Source organism: Hippocampus guttulatus, chromosome 5 (assembly GCF_054856545.1).
Source record: "Hippocampus guttulatus isolate MCC_2025c chromosome 5, RoL_Hgut_1.0, whole genome shotgun sequence".
Taxonomy (NCBI): Eukaryota; Metazoa; Chordata; class Actinopteri; order Syngnathiformes; family Syngnathidae; genus Hippocampus; species Hippocampus guttulatus.
Genome location: NC_141265.1, coordinates 2543348 through 2566091, shown reverse-complemented (window position 1 = coordinate 2566091; position 22744 = coordinate 2543348). Strand labels below are relative to the sequence as shown.

The 22744-nt window shown below is 41.8% G+C and overlaps 1 protein-coding gene across 2 annotated transcripts in view; it reads right to left on the bottom strand.

The window, feature by feature from the left end:
* The window catches only part of unc5db (unc-5 netrin receptor Db), a 206724-nt gene that overhangs the window by 75895 nt on the left and 108085 nt on the right, over positions 1 to 22744 (bottom strand). For both annotated transcript variants that reach the window (XM_086110673.1, XM_086110672.1), the window contains exons 3-6: positions 22182 to 22325; positions 18183 to 18286; positions 5995 to 6175; positions 4595 to 4762 (exon numbers count right to left, since the gene is read on the bottom strand). In XM_086110673.1, the coding sequence (XP_085966799.1) occupies positions 4595 to 4762; positions 5995 to 6175; positions 18183 to 18286; positions 22182 to 22325 (597 nt within the window). The remainder of the gene's footprint in view (positions 1 to 4594; positions 4763 to 5994; positions 6176 to 18182; positions 18287 to 22181; positions 22326 to 22744) is intronic.

Below are 22744 nucleotides of genomic sequence, written 5' to 3'. Positions count from 1 at the left end.
CTTTTACATATTGTTACATACTAATAAATACGACCAAAGTTACAGCCATACAACGTTGACTCTAATCATAATCCCAGTGAATGGAACAGAATCGAATCATTCCACTTGAAAATGTACCTTTCTTGAATCATCTCGAACCCTGTGTAATATGTCACCATCTTTCATTGGAGGGAAGCACACCCCTAATAATAACTTATTAAATACAGTACCGTATTTTCCGCACTATAAGGCGCATCGGAAAGTCCTCCATTTTCTTAAAAGCTCACAGCGCGGCTTAAAATCCGGTGCGCCTTGTGTATTGTCATTCCGGTTAAATGTCGACCCCAAGATGGCTCCTTGCTGGAGACATGCTTACAATGTTACAACTTGCTGTTGGTTCAGTGAACTGTGTCGCTGCTTTAGTAAATATGTTTTTGTTGCAGCTACGAAAAAAGGACAGCTGTGGTGTTGTTTTTTTTTAAAACACACACTTTATTAATGTTTTTCACAGTCTCAACAAATACAAGTATGTCCTTGTCCGTCCGTCTCTGTGCCTTCTCTTCTCCTCCGAAAAATGTCAATTAACGATTCCTTCAATGAAACTACGAAAATTGAATATAATGCATCAAAACAGAAAATCAAGTGAGAAAATCACAAAATAAATTCAATAGCCCCCCCCTACAGAATTTATTTTGGCATTTCCTTGTTTGTGAAATACAGTACACAACAAAGGAATAAATAAACACTTCTGAGACAGTCCAGTTTCCTACATTTTGATCATTCTGTTGGAGTTACGCTCAAGGAAATGCCAAAATAAATTCTGTACTGGGGCTATATAATTTATTTTGTGATTTCCTCACTTGATTTTCTATTTTGGTGCATTATTTTCAATTTTCGTGGTTTCATTGAAGTAATTGTTAATTTACGTTTTTCGGAGGCGGTCATGAACGTCTCTTGAGTCGAACGGAAGGAGCGTAGCTCCATCTAGTGGATGCATTGTAGATTGCACCTTATAATTCAGTGCGTCCAACTATATGAAAAAAATCACAATATATAGGCCATTCATTGAAGGTGTGGCTCATAATCCAGTGTGCCTTTTAGTGCGGAAAATACGCTATGTAAAATATAATGTTTCTTTTGTTCATCGAGCCGACTATTTTCTTCCACTTATCTAGGATTGGGTTGCAGAGGCAGCAGTTTAACAGGAAAGTCCAGATTTCCCTCTCCCGAGCCACTTCGTCCAACTCTTCCACAGGGAGCTTTTCACTATCACATAAGAGAGAGCCCGACATCTTATGGAAGAAACTCATTTGGGCAAGGGAACACTGGGTCCATTTGTGGTCATCAGAGGGATCTCTGAGCCATGCCTTTTCTGTTCGCTTCCCTTGGACCTTTTTGCCCTGGGGAGTCCCAGACAGCTAGATCCTTGGATCATTGGGGCAAACAAACCCCTCCACGATGACAAGGTGACAGCTCAGGGACAAGGTTCATTTTTTTGGAACTCGTGCTTAATGTTAAAGCCGCCATAAGCCACCCTCAAGTTGTCAGCTCAAATTGGCAATCAAGTTGAAAATAGGAACAACTGCTTATAATGTGTCAAATTGTTAGGTTCCGTTTGAGATGACGAAGTCTGAAGTCTGAGGTTACACTAACAAACCAACCAAAGCTGAGTTCACCACCAAATTAGTAGCTTACCCTGCACAAAAGCAATTTCACAAGTACCGGTATGTGTATTGTTTAGCACATCAGCTATATGAAGTAACATCACATTAAGATGAGGGCTTTACAATGATTTTATGGCTTGCTGGAGAAGAATGAGGACAAGATTTCTTTAGCTGGCAGTTATTACCATAACCTAAATGTGTTCCAAGAATCATGTGGCATTTACCCATTTGTTTTCTTACACTTGATATTTGAGTATGACTTGGTGATCTTAAATTATTAATGCAATGTTTCCTCTAAATTGCGCGTTTGTACAATTGCGCACGGCTCTCATCCTCTAAGCGCACAGCAAATGTGTGCAGCGCAACCAGAAAAAATTAAAACCAGTGCTATATTGGCATTTTGCCTTTTCATATTTGCCTCATACATACAAATTGAAAGTTTATTGGGCGTATGTGGTTGACAGAGCAGGAACAAAAATGTATCACAAAAGACAGAAAATGATCAAAGTATGGAAGCAGCTCAGACTGAAATGTGCACCATGTCGTGTAATTATTCTCTCATGGACCATGCTTGAAGATGCCCACTTGGTTAATTTTATCCAGTCATGGGTCGTATCCGCGGCTTTTTTATGTTATGTTGACATTAATGTTGATATACTTTACTAATATAACATTACCAGTGGGTAGGGCTTGGTCTCTGCTATTTATATGACTGCTGTCGATATGTGGCTTATTAGCATGGGGACAGGTCCAGTATACGCGAACCATTATGCCCATAAACAATGTTCCCTCTAATTATTCATGTGTCTGAGCATTCACACAAACTCCCTGAAGCATTCCATGGACCACGGTGCGCGACATCCATGGATTTATATATGAATGGACAAAGAATGCCGCTTACCGAAGCGAGAAGTGACCATCCTATGTGACCACTCGCTAAGTGCACCTAACTTGAATAAATTGATTTCTCTGCGGCATTTACAAGTTAATTTCTGACTCTCCGACAAAAATGCCAAAGTGTGTGGCTTATCTGGGGTACATAAACGGGGTCTACATGGCCTTCCTGAGCCTGCGTGGGTTTTCTCCAGGTATTCCGGTTTCCTCCTACTTTCCAAAAACATGCATTGTAAGGTATCTGAGCGCTCGGAATTGTCCCTCAGTATGGTTGTGAATGTGAATGTGAATGGTTCTTTGTCTATGTGTGCCCTGCATCCAGTTCAGGCTGTACGCTACCTACTGCCCGAAGACAGCTGAGATAGATTCCAGCACGCCAGCGATCCTTCTGAGGATAAGAGACTCACGTAATGGATGGATGTTTAGTATCATCTAATCGAACGAGTGTGAATTTGACAAAATATTTGGCTAGGTAAAGTCTTTAAAATCTTTCTTGATGATTATTATCCAACAAGCGAATCATCTGAACACTCTCAAAGTAATTAGTAATAACATGACGCAATATTTATTATTGCTTCACTTCTCCACCATTTTCATACTCACATTGTTGATGAAGAGAGTCTCTCATGTCACGATTCACTTCATATATTTTCTTTGATAAGATAGCAAATATTGTATCATTTATTATAAATTATGCACCTTACAAACTATACTTTCATTTATTTATGGACAATTCATGTCATAAAAAACTGAACCAATTCTTAGAATTCACTTAATCTGTATTCGAAAATATCAGTAATTTTGATATGTAGGTGGTTTGAATTGTTTGTAACATACCGGCATCGTGCATATTATCATGATCTCATGTTTTGGACAGGTATGATACTCGCTCGATACTTGGGCACATTGTGAATGTGTTGATGTTGCTCACCATGGCCGAAATAATTCTGGGGGAGTTCGTGTGAATACTCAGACACACACAAAATTAGAGGGAACATTGTGCATACGGTATTCTGTAATTCGGGTCCTATTTGCGATAAAAGAACATGAGACTGTCGCCGGAGACAATGTTGAGAGATGAGAGAAATGTTTGCTGAACAAGCATGACTCTGGGGACACTGTTTTTCTGCTGTTGAATAATTGAGGTTTGTTTCCGTTAACCCCTTTTCACGCTGCAGTTCCGCCACTGCTCTTAACCTCTGAATGTTAAGCATGTAGATTAGTTGACTCATTCAATCCAGTTCATATCTCTGTTGGTCTGCTCGACCATTTCTTTCGCACTTCAACACCTGACTCTTATTTGCTTCCTCACGATTTTTCTTGGCTGTTATTTACCACCAGCTGAACCATCTGCACCTTGGCAGCTTGAGGCCTCACAGACTGAACAAATTGGCACGAAGACAGCTTGTTGGATCACCCCGCCAATTTCTCAAGTCTAGCCTCTAACCTCCTACACACTTGGGAAAACAATGCACTATGTCAACAAAATAGAGCGACTGTTGTATTCTGTACATTTGTCTTGACAATAGGAAGTCATAAGGGACTCAATGTGATAACCTTAAACACTTAAAATTCGGCAAATTCCAGACTTCATGCAGCACGTCATGACACGAAATAAGCAGTCAGTGAAAGCACATTTATGGTGTGGAAAGATGTGACAAAAATAACAAACTACCTGCTGACTAACTTCACTTCAGCAGACAAATGCCACTGGTATGCAGACAATTGAAATATAATAGATTTGGAAAACTGACACTATTGCACAAGTCAGCCCAACCGACAATTTAAATGAGTTTTAAAGCAAAGTAGAAGCACAATTTATGTCCAGTATAACATCTTCCAGCAAAAATGCAGATGTGCAAGTCAATGCATTAAGGCAGTTTTCACATATTTGTTGTGAGGTCTGTTTGCAACAGTTTCCGCCAAATAAAACAAAGTTTTGTCATAATCTTTGCCATGCATTGCTGACTCCACTCACAATATAGGGACAGTTTAACAAAGTTTTACGACAGTGTTGTGCTGCAGTGTGTGTGTGCGTGCGTGTGAACGCAACTGACTTGGACACGGGGCGTTGCATGATATCTTCTGCACAGACATGCCCTCGCAGAAAGCTCCACCATTCAGCGGCGCTGGGTTGGTACAGGTCCGTGATCTCTTCTGCACACCTCGCCCACATGGCACGTTACAAGGTGACCACTCTGTCCAAAGGGACCAGCCGCCATTGACTGGAGAAAGGACAAAGAGAACAGCAGCAGCACAGCGACCACCATTACTTATGCAGACCTCCAGCATTGGAAATGCAATGAAATAAATCAAGTTTATTCCTGGAAATGCAACCTCGACAAAGTAGAAGGCAACTGTTGCTAAAAAAATGTCTCAAACACAGTGAGCAGACTATTCCTTGTGGTGGATGTCGGGCTCCTTCTTTTGTAATTGCCCATTCAATTCCTAGCTGTGGGATTAAGATAAAGGCGAAGAAGTGCAGAAAACAGCCATTACATGCAATTGCTATTTCAAAAGGCAACACTCGTTAATGGTGGTCGACAGGTTGGAGCCGACCACTTAGTGCTGGGACTAAAGCAGTTACACTATGGTCCTTAAGTGTGTGGAGGCCAAATGTTTAGAAGTGCTATCGAATATCATGAGCCCATATTCGCTAAAAGGGCCTTAAGCAAATGATTATTTAGTTTAGACATTCTACATGACATACTATGAAACCACAGGATTCCCATTTCATTTCATTTAGTTTACAGTGATTCTATATGTGAAGCAGCATTTTTTTTTCACACGATAAGGTACTTTGGAGTATAAGGCGCATCTTCAATGAATGGCCTATTTTAAAACATTTTTCATATATAGGGCGCACCGCATTATAAGGCCCATAGAAAAGAAGCTAGAATAGTGGCTGCAGTTGGGTTATGCCTCCACTAGATGGAGCTACGCTAAAGGAATACAATACAACACAGCTTTATTTACAATACAATACATGCAGATTTATATAGCGCTTTCACAACAGCGACAGCTGTAACAAAGCGCTTCACAAAACAGTTAACATAAAGTAAAATAATAAACACAACACATAACATAAAACACGGACAGTCGTGCAGTCCTAACCACTTTTCCGTCACACACTTTGTATAGAGCCTTCACAACTGCTGCAGCTGTAAGAAAGTGCTTTACAGAACATTTAAAATCAGAAATCAGAATATTGAACCAAATATAAGGCGCACTGTTGGCTTGTGAGAAAATGCTTTTAGGTGCGCTTTATGGTGCGGAATATCCACTAATTTATTTTTTGTACAATACATTTGTTCATTCATTCAAAATTCTGTCACTCTTCAGCAGAGTACAAGGATCTTTTCATGAGCTGTGTAAAGGTGCGGCATTCCAATCCAATATGAAAACTTAAAACTATGTATGTGAGGTAACTCGCCAATATAACCCCAGTTCAACGTACCAAAGACTGTCACAGTGGCTGTAGCACTGCGTCTCTTGGCCACAATGTTGCTGGCCACGCAGGTGTAGTTTCCCGAGTCAGAGAGACGAGCCTCATTTATGATGAGGTTGTGGTCTGCCCTCGTGTCGATGTTGTCATCAGCTTGGGAACTGAGCAGCTCTTCATTCTTCAGCCATTCCACCTGTAGAAAAGAGGTGACAAATGCATGAATAATATCAGTAGTAGTAGCAAAGCAATTGCAATCGACTTACAAAGTACTGCGGGTTCTGCACAAGCTAACAGCAAAAAAAATAAAAATAAAAAATAAAGCTGTAAACGAAAAGTTAGGGTAAAAAAAGTGGCCTATCTGATTCATGATCTGTTTCAGTGTAGTCATTTTGACAAACTAAAAACTGTAATTATTAGGACAAATACAATTTGAAAGAAACAAAGACATGACTTTCACAAAACCATTTTGAGGGCTGGGAAATTGGCCTGAACTCATACTTTCTTTGTTTTTCTCCCTCACCTTTAATCGACCCTCTTGAAGAAAACTGGTTCTGATAATGGATGAATGGATGGATATTTGAGTCACCATGACACAGATGAATACAAATGATCCAATATGTAGTTGTAGTGCTGTACATGGAGCAATTTAACATATACAATAAACAGTAAAACAAATCGGTAATAAAGACGGTAGAAAGCACCAAACAGTAAAACCAAAAACACATCTAAGTCATGCTGAGTCGAATGCCAAAGAATACAGGTGAGTTTTGAGGAGGGTTTTGAAGATGGGCAGCGAGGAGGCTTGCCGAATGTTGAGTGGGAGGTCATTCCAGAGAGAGGGACCAGCAACAGAAAAGGCTCGATCCCCTCTGAGCCTCAGTTTAGTTATTGGTACTTCCAAGAATGTCTTGTCCGCAGACCTGAGGCGCCGCTAGGGGCGGATGAATCAGAGAGGTAAGGTGGCGCGAGATTATTCAGAGATTTGAAAACAAATAAGAGGATCTTGAAAATAACTCTAAAATGTATGGGGAGCCAGTGAAGGGATCCCAGAGTAGGAGTTATGTGCTCCCTCTTACGAGTACCAGTCAAGAGGCGAGCAGCGGCATTCTGGACCAGCTGAAGGCGCTTAATGGAAGATTGGCTGACTCCAAAGTCAAGGGCGTTGCAGTAATCGAGCCGGGATGTGACAAAGGCATGAATTACTGTCTCAAAGTGTTCATGAGAGAGGAGAGGTTTTATTTTGGCCAGCTGTCTAAGGTGAAAGAAGCTGGATTTAACAACGGCACCAATTTGCCGATCAAGTTTGAAATCACTGTCCAGTTTAAGGCCCAGGTTTGAGACTGTTGACTTAAGGAGACAGGGGCCCAAGACTACAGGATGGGATGTACAAGGGCCACTGGGACCAAAAAGTATCACCCCTGTCTTCTTTTCATTGAATTTCAAGAAATTTTGTGCCATCCAGGTTTTGATTTCTTCCAGGCAGGATAGGAGTGGCCTTAATGAGAAGGTTTTTTTTTTTGCTCAGTGGGACATAGATCTGGCAGTCATCTGCATAGCAGTGGAAGGGAAACCATGTTTCCTTAAGATGGAACCCAATGGGAGCAGATACAATGAGAACAGCAGAGGCCCCAGAATTGAGCCCTGTGGAACACCCATGACAGGGGAGCAGTGCGTGACTCAGAGCAGCCAAGGCTGACACAAAAGGTTCTGTCAGCTAAATAGGACCTAAACCATTCAAGAGCACTACCGCCAATGCCCACCACATGCTGCAAACAAGTCAGCAGAATACTGTGATCCACTGTATCAAATGCTGCAGTTAAGTCCAATAAAACTAGACACACGTGGTCTCCAGTGTCATTTGCCAGGAGGATGTCATTAGAAACGCGTAACAGGGCTGACTCCGTGCTATGCATCGTCTTGAAACCTGACTGGAAGACCTCCAAGATGTTATGTTCATCCAAGAAAATTTTCAACTGCATGTGCACCACTTTTTCCAGAAAAAAATGATTAATTCCTTAGGCGTATTGACACAAAACAACAATAAGTAAGTAACTGAATAAATAAATAAACAAATGTGGGGTACTGGAGGTTAGAATTCTAAGAGTTCAGGAGGAGAAGAGCCTTGGGTTGTGATTAAATTAATATGGCTCCAAAGGACATGTCTCAGACTAAAGTACAGATTGCAAGTGAAGCAAGTGGGTGTGTGTGAGACAGGCATGGAAGCAAATTTGTTGCACCAACCGATTATGACACACCCACACACACACGGTAAACATTAAAAGTCGAACTCCCACCCAAAATGCATGTTCTCTGTTTGTTTACCGTTTAAACGGCAAATCTCAAATCAACTCAAATGGGTTACTCATTGTACTTTTGTTAAATAGAAAATTGAGCACTCTTATATAGTCTTATATTGTCTCCAATACAGTAATTTGGTGTACAATATGTCAGGCACCCCATACAATATGTTGCATTGTATCAATGTTGTCTAATCCACAAAAGGATGGTGTCAGTCAGGGAACACACAGGTTGCCGTTGCCGGTGAAATAGTATCTGGGTGATAATGAAGAAGAAAATGTGGACATATTGAAAGGTGAGACTCACACCCATTCTACTGAATGCAGAGGTGTCAGTTATTCACGTTCATTACGAGAAGTACAGATTTGTTGAACTCTAAACTCAAGCTTTTTATTGAAGTAAAAGTATAACAGTAATGGTTTAAACATGATATAAAGTATAAAAGTAAAAGTAATGCTAAGGGGAAAAAAAATGCATTGAAGTGGAAATCATGTCAAAGATTTTTTTTTTTTCAATAAATTGTGCCCATCCATCCATTTCATAATCCGTTTATCCCTCGCGAGGGTCACAGGCATACTGAAGTGCTCGGAGAAAGCCCGGGCAGACCTAGGAGAACATGCAAACTCCACATAGGAAAGCCAGGGGGACAAAAAGTCAAACTGGTTCATGAAGCACATTTAAAATTTAATTTTATTAGTCATTAGTATGACTTCCAAAGGTGAATATAACAATATCATAAATTCAAATAACAATAACAATAACACACACACACACACACACACACACACACACACACACACATATATTCTAGCACTCGTTTGAAATACAGATACATCTCTAAGAATGACAATGCAATCTGTGTATGTGACCCAGAAGTCAGTACCAATCTGCACACCTGTGAGGTGTGAAAAGGGCGTTGCAAGATAACCAGTGGACGATGTAATTGAACAGTGTGGAGGTCCTTGCAGTACTCGAGTGCAAACCTTAAACCTTGAAGGCTACTGATGCATTCGATTGGGCCTGCACTTTTATAAGTGGAAAGTGGGCTTTCATTTGTTCATACATAATTATTCTTATTTAAGTAAATATTGTGGTGATCGGGCGGGAGTGAGGAACAATTGCACTTTAATTTTTGTAAGCAGAAGAACAAGCATACATTTTCTCTGAATCAACAGGTGTTGGCAAGTCATTAGTCAACATGCCATGCGCTATTTCCATCTATAGTGCCGCAAAGCATGCTGTGAGCGCATTTTGTCTCCCAGCGACGCAACAATATGTTGTTGAAGACCATTTGCAGTTTGCAAACATAGATGATTAGGGTGCGCAGAAAGAACTACCATATTTTCCACACTAAAAGACGCACTGGATTATGAGGCGCACCTTCAATGAATGGCCTATTTTGTATTTTTTTTCATTTATTGGACGCACCGCATTATAAGACACAATCTACAATGCATCCACTAGATGGAGCTATGCTCAAGTAAATGCCAACAGAATGATCAGATATCAGTAAAACTTATTTAATAAAGCAGCGACACAGTTCACTTAACCAACAGCAAGTTATAACATTAACTCGTTAACGTTTATAACTCTCTTGCCACTGCTATATTTCCGTGTTCAACTGTGTAATCAATTGCCTTAAGTTTGAACTCTGCGTTGTAAGCATGTCTCTAGCAAGGAGCCATTTTGGGGTTGACGTATTTCCGTAATAACCAGACACAAGGCGCATCAGATTTTAAGTCGCGCTGTGAGCTTTTAAAAAAAATGGAAGGCTTTTAGGTGCGCCTTTTAGTGCGAAAAATACCATACAGGGTTCGTTATGTACACAAGTCGACTCACAAAAGGATCACTAAAATTGCTCCAAAAAAAAACGTCAGATAGAAAGCAACTTTCTGATTCTTATGTAATTACAGAGTGAGAGGAAGATGTTACAAAGTGGCCTGATGTTCGATTGCCAGATATTCATCATCATCTAGTGGTGAAAGCTAGCGTTTACACCTGAGAGCCAATTGCGAGCCCTGCTTGGTCCACCGTCTACTCAACTCATCTGTAGTTATAGAGAAGTTTAAAATAACCATCGCTGTATACAAAGTGCTGTACATAGAGCAAAAATACTTCATACAACAAACAATGAAAAAAATAAACTAATAACAAGTAGAAAGCACAAAAAAAGTAAAACAGAAAATCAAGTCTCTTGCCAAATCAGAAGCCAAAGAATAAAAATACATTTTAAGAGGAGTTTTAAAGATGGGGCTTGCCGAACGAGGGGGCTCGCTGAACAAAGATCCCTCTCTACCAGCAACGGAAAAGGCTCGATCCGCCCTGAACCTCCGCTTAGTTCTCTGTACCTCTAATAATGTCTGATCCGCAGGCCTGAGGCAGGTCTGTAGGGGTGGAGGAACTCAGAGAGGTAAGGTGGGGCGAGGCCATTTAAAGATTTGAAAATGTCAGGATCTTAAAAAGAACTCTTAAATGTATAAGGGAGCCAGTGAAGGGGGGGGGGGGGGGGTGCCAGAGTCAGAGTGATGTGCTCCCTCTTACAAGTACCGGTCAAGAGGAGAGCAGCAGCATTTTGGACCAACTTGAGGCACTTAATGGAGGATTGACTGACTCCAAAGTAAAGTCATTTACAATAATCCAGCCGAGATGTGACGAAGGCATGAATTACTGTTTTCAAAGTGCTCTTGAAAGGAGAGACTTTACTTTAGTCAGCTGCCTAAGCGCCAATGCCCACCATATGCTGCAAACAAGCCAACTGAATACTGTGATCCACTCTATCAAAGGCTCTATCAATTGTTACATTAAATAAAAGCGAACTGTGAATTGCGCCGACTTGTTGTTACAGGAGTCCGAGTGCCACTGTACTGTCGTGTTCCAGTTAAGAAGTTGATGAGGTGTTCTAGGATGCCCAGGGAGAAACCAGCCTGGAAATCCAGACTCAGCGCTGCCCCAGCGATTGAGTCTGGCCACAGTCGAATCAAGCACATTTCTGAGATGTGGCTAACCTGAGCAAATTGAGCGAAATGAACCCATCGGTGAAGAGAGCATGATTGATATGTTGATAATAGAACAAATGGCCCCTTGATTGGTGGAAAGTCCTGAAATGGAGACCTCTTTTTTTCTGAAAAGATGTTCTCCATACAAATGCAACATTACAAACATAACTGTTGGTCGACTGCTCTTGACCCTGCAGTTTAATCACAACTCGACAGTATCACCACAAATATTAAAGCAATTAAACATGAAAGGAAAGCACTGTCACCAATTACCAGAAAGAACAAAGGTAACTCATGAGGAATTGCAAATTTAGTGATGCTTTACTGCTTGTATTCCGTGAAAATAGCTTGCTTTGTTGCATTTGCAAATTGCATTCAGCGTGTGTCAGGACAGGCAGGGCTGATGGATTTATAGAAAGTAAACAGTCACCCCTCAAATTATGTATGAATGTAAATAGTTAAGTGCCTGTGGGCATGCAAACCCCGACCGAGTAAATAGAAATGACACACATGGCCGAGGAATGATGGATTGCAATATGTATGGACATGAATAAAATGATAATAAACATCAGAACAATGGTATCAGTTCTCTCATTCTGGTGTACCCCCCACATATCCTGTATTTCAGTCAGTTGTGTCTCTGTAAACAGTTGTTGTGAGACTTGCTTTTTCTTGAAGATACGGAAAAACAGGTACGACATATTGTTTTCTCAGTCTTTCCTTCCGTAATACTGTGTTGGTGACGATTAAGAAAGCCTTTCCCCACAGTGTACATTGGCAGCAAATCGCTTTTGCCGTACGAGTCGATAAGAAAATGAAGATAAAACGCACACTGTGACAGTGCCTAATTACTTTGTGATTAAAGTCATCAGTCACTGAATAGATGTTGTCAGAAGTGGCATCCCACAGCCATGCCCGTTTCTATTGTGTGTCTTCATTTCAGTTTTCTTGTGACTTGAAAGAAGCAATTACCAGTGGCTTCTTGCTGTGTTTAGGCCACGTTATTTGTTTGCTTTAACAGTGGGTGGGTTAAGATATAAGACAGCCGAGTGTGAGAGAAAGAGATGTTGGGAGCGGGGGGATGGGGAGCTTTGAGAGAGAGAGAGAGAGAGAAAAAGAGATGCCTAATTGGCACATTTGTTTCAGTTTGGATATGGTCTTCAGTGTCAACCTTGACAACGGTGTTTCAAGGAGGTGCGAACAACATCAAGGCATCCACCCTGTGATTTCATTACCCAGACTGCCCCTGAAGGTGACCTCCCTCAGACCATTCCCAGCATCCAGGTCCGCCCATCACTAAAAGTGTGTGCATGTACACACACACACACACACGTTTTCATTCAGATGACATTTGCTGATGATTATATGCTGTGAGATGTGCTGGCTAAAAGGAAATTAGAGGACAGAATAGCAATGTTATGAGTGACATTGTAGCCATCATTGAGATTTATGAGAGTGGGAATGAAGACCTTGCCATCTTCCACTTTCTTCCCCCGACTTGTGTCTTTTGTTTCTCCAAATAAGTGGCAATTTGAAGACAAGGGGCCACAGCCCAAACAATGAAGTTCAGCATCTGCTTTTACACAATTTCACGGATTGGGTTTGGGAATGCCAATGATATCTTCTGGGAAGCAAACCTGAGGAGACAACGCGAATCCACTTGAAGGATTCTCTCTGAAAACAGTCAGCAGGACATGTACAGTATAGCTTGTTCCCAAACACAAATTCCTGCAGATGCTTTCAGTTGAGTGTGCCCATATAAACCCTAAGCCAGAGAGCGGCAGGTAGAGTCACAGGAACGATCTGTGCCTGAGTGGTGCTATCGCGGACTGGAGGTTAATCAGAAAAGAAAAGTACAAAGTCAGCTTGCTCCTTTGTTGGTTTCTAAACACCATGTCTGCACCTCTCTGAGGCATGCCCGACTACATTGCTATTCCTTTGTGTTTTTCCAGAACTAAATAAACATAAGACGCTCTCAGCTTCCGACTGGCAGGGTGTAATGCCTCGACTTGGTTGAATCATGACACCCGTCCTCTTTTTGCTCGAACTTATTTAACCAGTGACAAAATAGCAAGCAAACAACAGCAGGAAAAGTGGGAACATTTTAGTCCAAGTTAGGTCTTTTAAAGGTAAATCTGTGACATTCAAATGGTGAATTGTTTGGGAGGATCATAAGAATGTCTTGGCAAAGCTGAACAAACAGCTTTATCACAGAGCGTGGCCATTTATTTGATTTTCCTTGGTGCTAGAGCCTAGATCGGGCATGTCCAGCTCCAGGCCTAGAGGGCCACTGTCCTGCCTGTTTTCCAGCTCTCCCGGCCGCAACGCACCTGATTCAGGTGATCAGCTCATCAGCCAGCTCTGAAGCAGCATTAGATTGATCATGAGTGTTTGAATCAGGTGTGTTGCTCCTGGGAGAGCTGAAAAACAGGCAGGACGGCAGCCCTTGAGGACCGACTTTGGACACCCCTGGCTTAGACGGTCCACCCGAACAACTGCTGAAGATGAGGATTCATCTTGAGAGCAAAGACTTTTGCTAAAAGAAAAAACAATTTGGATTCCCATTTGGCTATTCTCTAAACTCTGGAACTTACTTCCACCCCATATTTGTAATATTGACTCTCTTCCCACATTCAAAACCCAGCTCAAAACCCACCTATTCAGACTTGCATATTCACCTTAAATCTTTCTCTTCTTTTATTTATAATTTTATTTGTGGTTTTATTATTTGCTCTTGGTTGTAAAGTGTCCTTGAGTGCTGTGAAAAGCTCTTACAAATAAAATGTATTATTATTATTATTATTATTCATTTCACAGTTATTTTCATAGATACAACTCAAATCTATCTCATACAGCAGGGGTGGCCAACCCGCGGCTCGCGAGCCGCATGCGGCTCTTTGGCTGGTTCAATGCGACTCCCGGGCTTTCACAAGACAATTGTCGAAAACGCCTCGGCGATGGCGCTGCCATTCAAACAACGGTGTCTACAACGGTGCTAAGCGCTAAGCTAGTCAGCGAATTACCTCTGATTTTAAGGCAGAGGTGCACAATAAAAACGTCGATCAGAACCAGTCCCAGGTCGACTGCAAGGGTTGGGAGGAGGAAATGCGTGGGGGAAAAAATTGGTCGCTTCAAAAGGCGATCTTTGGCCAAAAAAGTGTGTGTGTGTGTGTGTGTGTGCGCGTGCGCAAGGAAGGGTATGATGTGGCTCTTTGCAGTAACACAGTAAAAAAATTGGCTCTTAGCCCCGGACTGGTTGGCCACACCTGTCATACAGGCTTCCAGTGTACTCCTTTCACCAAAAGTTAAAAAGATATGCTCTGGGTTTAAATCCCTGTTTTTCTTTGTGCGTGTGTGTGTGTGTGTGTGTGTGTGTGCGTGCGTGCGTGCGTGTGTGTGTGTCAGCCCTACTTGGACATGTCGAAAAGCTTATTTTTTTTTATTCTAGTTAATTGACCAAAAAGGGTGATGTTATCTTCTAATATTTTGAAAACTAAATTTAGTTTTTTTCCATTTGAAATAAAACTGACATCAAAAGTGATTTCCTTGCTCTGACATCCTTGACAATAGCAATATGAATAAACGACAAAAGCTCCTGTTTTTTTGTATTTTGCCTCTCTTTCGGATGCAGTACTGCGGGTAACGCATTACTTTTGCAACACGTCACAGTAATATATTATGTAAAGGCGGTTGACAAAGTCATATAATGCGTTACTCAAAATTATTACTCGGAGTGGGACATTGTTTTTCAACTGAAGCGACACATATTGATGTGTGGTGTACAAATTGTTTTGAGAAGAACACCGTTTAGCAAATGTTCTATTCTCATCTCAAGAATGTACCAAAGCAACTGAGAAAAACTGTAATCAAAGGTAATGCTTGTCCACCATTGAGTTGAAACATTTAACATTACACCCTATACGGTTAAGATCCTTGTTACAAGTTACCTTTACCAGCTATGGTTGCAAACTTCGTATTTTCCTCTTAGAATGTTGAAAGCATGAATCTAAAATAATCACTGATTGAAAAAAAAAGCAACTAAAAGGTAATTACAAACTTATTACTCTACACAGATGTTTATATTGTCAAGAAACGTATTATTTTCAATTGCAAGTAACTGAAATATATTTCCTTTTGGAAGTAACTGGTTGTATAGCTGTCACCCTGTAGCAACAATCTAACCTGATACTACCACACTCATCACCATCTCAATATTTTATGGAGCGAGTTGCGCTGAAATCTACTGGGCTGAGGATATTAGACTCTACTGTATTCACGACTATCTCTTGTGGCTGGATTCATATGTGTTGGCAAAGAACTGTGATTTTAGTCTATACTACTCCCATCTATTTTTATCCGCACGGTGGATTTTGTAGCACTGAGATGACATCAGCACCATTCTCCATTTCCAGTTTGAATCATTTATACAGTGCAGGTTCCAGGAATAATCTCCACCTAAAAAAAATGTGCCCTGCACAGAGCAGCCAGTCTTATGGTCATTGGACCAGTACACAATAGACATTTGACATTTTCATTGACAAGGACCTGGTGACCTTTTCTCTCCAAGACATTTAAATGTGGTATTTGCCCCACAAGTCAGACGCGAAGGCTGATCCCGCTGAGATGATTTTATCTCGTGATCTTTCTCCACGGGAGGCCCACTTGTATTTACCATTGGTGATGATTAAAATGCTAAAATCTATCATCAACACGCACACAAGCAATTAAATGGCATGTAAAGCACTTCTAATCTAAAATCTTGGTATGTAGTACCTGAGGACTAATGATAAACCGATTTGAGGGTGGTAGAAGCCATTTTATACATACAGTGGGACCTCTACTTACGAACGTCTCTTCATATGAAAGTTTCTAGTTACGAAACATCTCAACAGGAAAATATTGCCTCTTGTTGAGAAAGACAATTCAAGATACGAAAGGTAAAAATACAGAACGAGCTGATACTCGCAGCTCCGAGTTTCCCGAATGCAACACACTTAGAGCTGCTCTGCTATTGGCTATTACCGAGCATCATCTTGGCATCCCATTGGCTAAGAGGGACCTCTACCGTATGTGTCTCTGCGTGTAGATAGATGTGTGTCGATGCAGCGTCCTCATCATTCGACCCTTGTTCCAATATTTATACGTAATTGTATAAATAATCACCCAGAAAAAGTGTTCACCAGTCAAGCGATCTCTCACTATGCTGATGTTTGCCTTGCACATTTTCGAAGGATTGTTAAAAGCTGACAAAAGCGAACATCCTTGGATCACTTCTTTACAAAACACCAGGCAAAGACCACTTCTGAGAGAGAACATGAACTAACGAGGGGAAAAAATGATGAGGACGCAGTTTAAAGTTAAATGACCATCATTTGTATTCTTTACTATATTGTTTGTTTTTTACATTATGCGCAACTCGTATTTAATATGCAATAATCTAATTGTAGCCTGCATTTGTTACATATTTTGACGCATTTATATGCTTTAGGAAACATTTATGTCTGAATTTATGGGGGAGGGGCTTGGAACGAATTAGGGCATTTACATGGAAAACACGTCTCTACTTACAAAATTTTGTAGTTGAGAAATTTCTTCCAGAACCAATTAATTTCGTAGGAAGAGGTGTGTATATGTGTATATACAGTATGTATATATATATATATCCATCCATCCATTTCCGAACCGCTTGATCCTCACTAGGGTCGCGTGGGGTGCTGGAGCCTACCCCAGCCGTCTTCGGGCAGTAGGCGGGGACACCCTGAATCAGTTGCCAGCCAATCGCAGGGCACACAGAGACGAACAACCATCCACGCCCACACTCACACCTAGGGACAATTTAGAGCGTCCAATCAGCCTGCCATGCATGTTTTTTGGAATGTGGGAGGAAACCGGAGCACCCGGAGAAAACCCACGCAGGCCCGGGGAGAACATGCAAACTCCACACAGGGAGGCCGGAGCTGGAATTGAACCCGGTACCTCTGCACTGTGAAGCCGACGTGCTAACCACTGGACTACCGGGCCGCCCTTATATATATATATATATATATATACACTGTATATGTGTGTGCATGTGTGTGTGTGTGGATAAAGGCAATACAATAATTCATTTTTGACACAATTACGGCATTTCTAAGAGTAAGTCATTACCATGTAAACAACACAAGCATACATCTGCCCAAAGGACCTCGATAGCTGAACGATGACATGCACATTAAAATACACTTAGCTGGATTGGCCTATAAAATTATTGTTATTCGGATAATATACAGTATGTGAGCCTAACAATACCCAAAATTATTTGTGGCCCTAATTTGTGTCTAGTGAGGAGAGAGAGAAAAAGTCACCGATAAACACGTGTTAGCGATATGTATGCAAGGAGAGAGTATTTCAAAATGGGACATGAGAAAGACTATAAATGTGACTGACATATCACATCTGATTAAGAAGTGCAAATTCAGTCAAGAGAAATCTTACCCACATAAGAGTAAGAGTACCCAACTTGATAAGGTCAAAACAATTTCCCACTTACCGTTACGGCTCAGTCAGTTCCAAAACCCATTTCACTTGTCTCTATATTTCTCACAGTGGAATCTCACAAGACTCTCAGAAGTGCCCTGGCATTTAAGACAGTTTGGTTTCATGTTATTCCCGCTACCTTTGCTGACTCGGTCACTGTGGAGAAAACATTTTTATTTCCCTTCAAGTGTTGGTACTGGTGATCTCAAACGAGTATATCAATCTCCTAAAGGTCACGGGAAGCAGAAAAGACGTTGCCATCGACTCTCCGGGTTTCTGAGTCTAATCTTGATGAATGACGCGAGACACTTGATTCAAATCTGCTGCGCTCAGGGGGAGTATTTGCTTCTCGTCTTTCAGGAGAGAGGGAAAGAAGAGTGTCCGTCATACCTCTGCCACAGGCACTCCCTCCGGAGGGCGACAGTGCAGAACGATCATCCCATTGATTGGCACTTCCTTCCCCTGGGGGTCCTGCTCAAAGTTTTTTCTTAGGTCTGTGTGGGGAGATAAGAGGCAACTGTCAGGTGTCAAGTGTGACGGTCATTTTTGCATCATCCGGTCACCTCAAAATAGCCGCCATGCCCCTGTGTGCCATGACCTTCAAAACCCACTCGACTATGGCCCTGTGCTCGATTATCTCTTTACAAGGGGGTTTCGAGGACATAACCGGATAGCAGGTCATGAAGAGTGCACTGGGCAATCAAAACAATCGCACAATAGACGGATTTTGTTTGGAGACAAAAAAAAAACAACAACATTGCTGCAATCCGGTAAGAAACATGAGTGTGGGAGTCAAAATGTGGAATGGAGATGGAAAACAGGCAGGACAGTGGCCCTCCAGGCCCGGAGCTGGACATGCCTGACCTACTTGAACCAGCGCTCTATATATGCAGCTACTTATAAAATGTGTCATATTTTCCAAGAACAGCTATATTATGATACATGGAAGAAGATTCCCAACCACCTGTGTCATAACTTCCACTATCTTTAATTTCCAAGGTATTGTCAACATAGATAGCCACACCTCAAACAGTTTTGTTTAGTTGGTGGTTACTATATATGAAAGTTTATAACCATCTCGCTCAGTTAATTCTCATTTCTGCGTTGATCAAGGTTTCTGAAATGGCAATGACGTTGAATGTCTGTCAATAGTCCCTCAGTGCTCATAAAGTATATATCTAAACTTCTGGGGCCCTATTTTGGTGCCAATGCAAGTCTTGTGCAATTCTCTGTCTAAGTGGGTGGAGTTTGATATTCTGCTCGCCTTTGCACAGATAGACTTGGGTGTAACGGGGCGTTTGCGCTTTTGTGCGCCACTGAAGGATGGAAGTAGCCTTTTCCTGGCCAATCTTCATGGCATCCCTCATTTGCATCAAAATCAAGCTCCCCCTCCCCCCACCTCCCCTCCCGGGGTTTGTTTAAGTCACTGAGCCTACAGTGTTGCCCGAACCCGTCTACCCTGTGCTCCAACACCGCCAGATGCCTATTTTTCTCAGTGTTTTGGAACCTTAACACTTTCATCTTCTCCACTAGTGCCCGGGTGGCTTTCTGCTGCATTTGGACAGCAGACAACTGCTCCAAAAAACTCCAACAAAAGGGGTGTTCACATGGCACACATTTGCATCGGGGCTGCACCGACGTATTTTGTTGTGATATATCTTACACCGGTGCAAGGGGGGGGCGGGGGGGTTGTGAACACACAACAGAGGAACAAACTACACAAACAACTCCGGGACAGTCCAGTCTCCTACAAAAGGAAAGATGACGGAAATGCAACAGAGCAACGCATTCAACCCGTATGTAATCAACTCTTCTCATGCGTAGCGAGTCTACCCCTGTAGCGTTCACACGTACCATTTTACATCGGTGCTGCCCTGCAAATGAGCATTTATTCCGGAGCAAATTTTTAAACCACCTCTTTGAGCAGGGTTAAATTTGCTCCAGTTTAAGCTGTTTTCAGGGGCTAGACCTTTGTACATGTGAACGCATTACGGGGGCAGCCCCGGTGCTGCACCGGAGCAAAGGTTGCCCTGTGAACACCCCTAAATTACCCCGTCATCTCCAGCCTCGGCTGTCAGCCACTTCTTGGGCTCCATGGTGTGTCCAGAAAATGCAGGAAGCACAATGCTTGAGAAAGTTGGTGGGATCCGGGTTCACGAGAGACAGTTCCTCAATGAGTCACAGCCTGCCGTTTTGAAAACACAGACTACTCTGTCGCGAGTTCAACTCCACAAAACGCTGACGTGTAGGCACATGATATTTAGCGATCAAATCTGATCTCTGACTAGAAAATTCAGGAACAATTTGTTGAGCAGTGTTCAATGTCAATAGTCCAAGATCCAAAAATCCAATTTCAAGTTTTAAGTAGTTTAAGTTGCAATATCACAAATCAGGACAAGGTGGCAGACATGTCTTAGTTGTGCTTACACTGGGCCTTCTGTTCTGTTCCCACTGCAGGGCATGATGCACAATTTATTAATTTACTTTTGTTAAATCTGATTTTTATATGTACTCATTCACATTACTGAAACAAATGTGACTTTTAATTTGAACGAAATGATCCGTGATGGAACAGGGATGACCAGAAAGGATGACATTGAATGATGTCTAGCACCTCTCCCCTCCAAAAAAGACGACACGTGGCACAGCCTTTACAGAAGTCAATATGGTCCCCCGTGCAGAGACTCTTTCTATCATCTCATATCGCCAGAGAAGTGAGGCGGCAGAGGGTAGATATAATTTGGGAATAAGAGGCGATGGTCCTCGATCTCATTTAATGGAGAGGTCTTCACGTCACTGCGAAATAAATGGAGTGAGTCTGTGTGGCTGAATTACTTCTCGCGCCAAAAATATCCACCTTGTGGTTCATTTTTCAAATGACATTAAATTAAATTCAAATGTTAAGACAACAGCTGTTAGTCAAAATAACTGCAGATTCACGGACGACGTCAGAAGTCTCCTGAGGACTCCCTCTCTTTTTGTGGATTTGGAGTGATATGCAGGACAAAGAGTAGCGGAATGATTTGAAGAATTTTAGTGTGTTGATTTTTGTGACAAAATGAGTTCTTGGACATAATGTTGGTATCCTGTTCAGCAGTTTTGTGCTGTCCTTGAGTGGTAGTTTTTTTGCAAGGGAGCCCATTGCACTGCTTCTGAAAGACAGTACTGTATGTGGTTATTTTGCTCCAACCCTTTTGTAGTTGGATTAGGATAATGTATTTCTTAGACAGGGATTGGTACTTTGCACATATGCTCGCATTTTGTCCAAATTTAAAACAGCAGTTTCTGCCACGTCTCATTCAGACGTGATAGATCCGATGTGCCCCCCAGTAGCACTGATGAAAAAGTGTGTCGTCCTCCATTACTTAAGTTGCCCATCCCTGATTTAGAAGAATGCGAGTCATAAAACTTTGCATGAGTGTTTACAGCTACTAATGAATCTAACACTGGCACAAAGATGCTGAATATTGAAACATGCTGTATGTGGGAGTAAAAGTGTAATTATCAGATTTTAAAAACGACATTTGTTGTGCCAATCTGTTTCCCAAATCTAATCGTGTATGTGTGTGGGTGAATAAGATGTATTAACTTTGTGCATTCTGTAGGTTGTGGTTTAATTTAGTTCTTGTAAGGTTGACGTGCATCCTATAAATTTATGAGGCCCCTGCCACACAAAACATGGCAGCGACTCTCACAACCAGAAAAGAACTCAATGTAGGTCAATGTATACTTACAAGTATGGATGTATGTTTAAATACAGGTAGCTGTTAGTTTTTTGTTTTGTTTTGGGGTTTTTTTGGGGGGGGGGGTTAAGTGCAAGGCCATAGTTTCTGTAGTGTCTTATCCGTCACTTGGTCTTCTCAATTAAATGCACAACTCTCATGAAATGGATTTTATATATGACCAGCTGTTGATGACCTAAACTGTCAACCTAACCTAGTGTGCTTAGCTTCACAGTTCACGCAGCTATCTTCCAAGCATCTGACAGATGAAGGTAAATGTCAAAGATGCGGCTCTTATCTTCGGTTTGCAAACCTCGCATGATGTTTTCATGCATCAAAAAGGTTCTGGTAATCTTTGAAATAGCACTTCCGAATCAGATGTGACAAAGGTGCCGTTTTAAATGCGGACAAAATATTTGGAAACTTCATTCTTCCGTGTCACTTGCTCAAGAAGCGCTCACATGTGTACAGGTGATTTTCCAAATAACAGATTTTCGAATGTACCGTGAATGACTTGTCAAGTCATGGAGCTCAAAATTCATAAGACAGAAGTTGCAAGTCTTAAAATCAGTGACTCGTGTTGACTCGAGTCCAAGTCATATGACTTGAGTTCGCCCCCCTGCTACTATGAAGTTATATACTTCAGATGAATTGCTGAAATACTCACAGGCAATGCGGACTGTAGCCTTGCGACTTTTGGAGGTACCTAAGTGACTCCATGCCACACAGAGACACCAGTAGTCTTCCGGGCCATGGAAATCCTCAACCTGCTGACGGGACACGTTGATCATCACCTCCCGCACTTTAAGCCCTATAAACAAAGGAAAATGTTGAGGGTTTCTTTCCACATTTTTGTGTGAGAATAGATTCACCTCAGACAGTGATTCCATCTGGATTTCTGCAAACATCCACATTGTGACAGTTTGTTTATTTATTTATTTTTTATGGCTGGAACAACAACGGCTATACAAGTTGTGTTTTTGTCAGTTACCAATCACACTGGCGATCAGGGCAGCACCAGGCAAATCTCTGACTGGTAAGCTTTACAATCAAGGTGTCTACAGGTTTTACAGGAATATCCATCTATCTATCTATTATCTGAACTGCTTCATCCTCAAGAGGTTCGCGGGCCTGCTGGAGCCTATCTCAGCCGTCTTTGGGCAGTAGGCGGGGTACACCCTGAACCGGTTGCCAGCCACGCAGGCACAGGGAGAACACACAAACTCCACA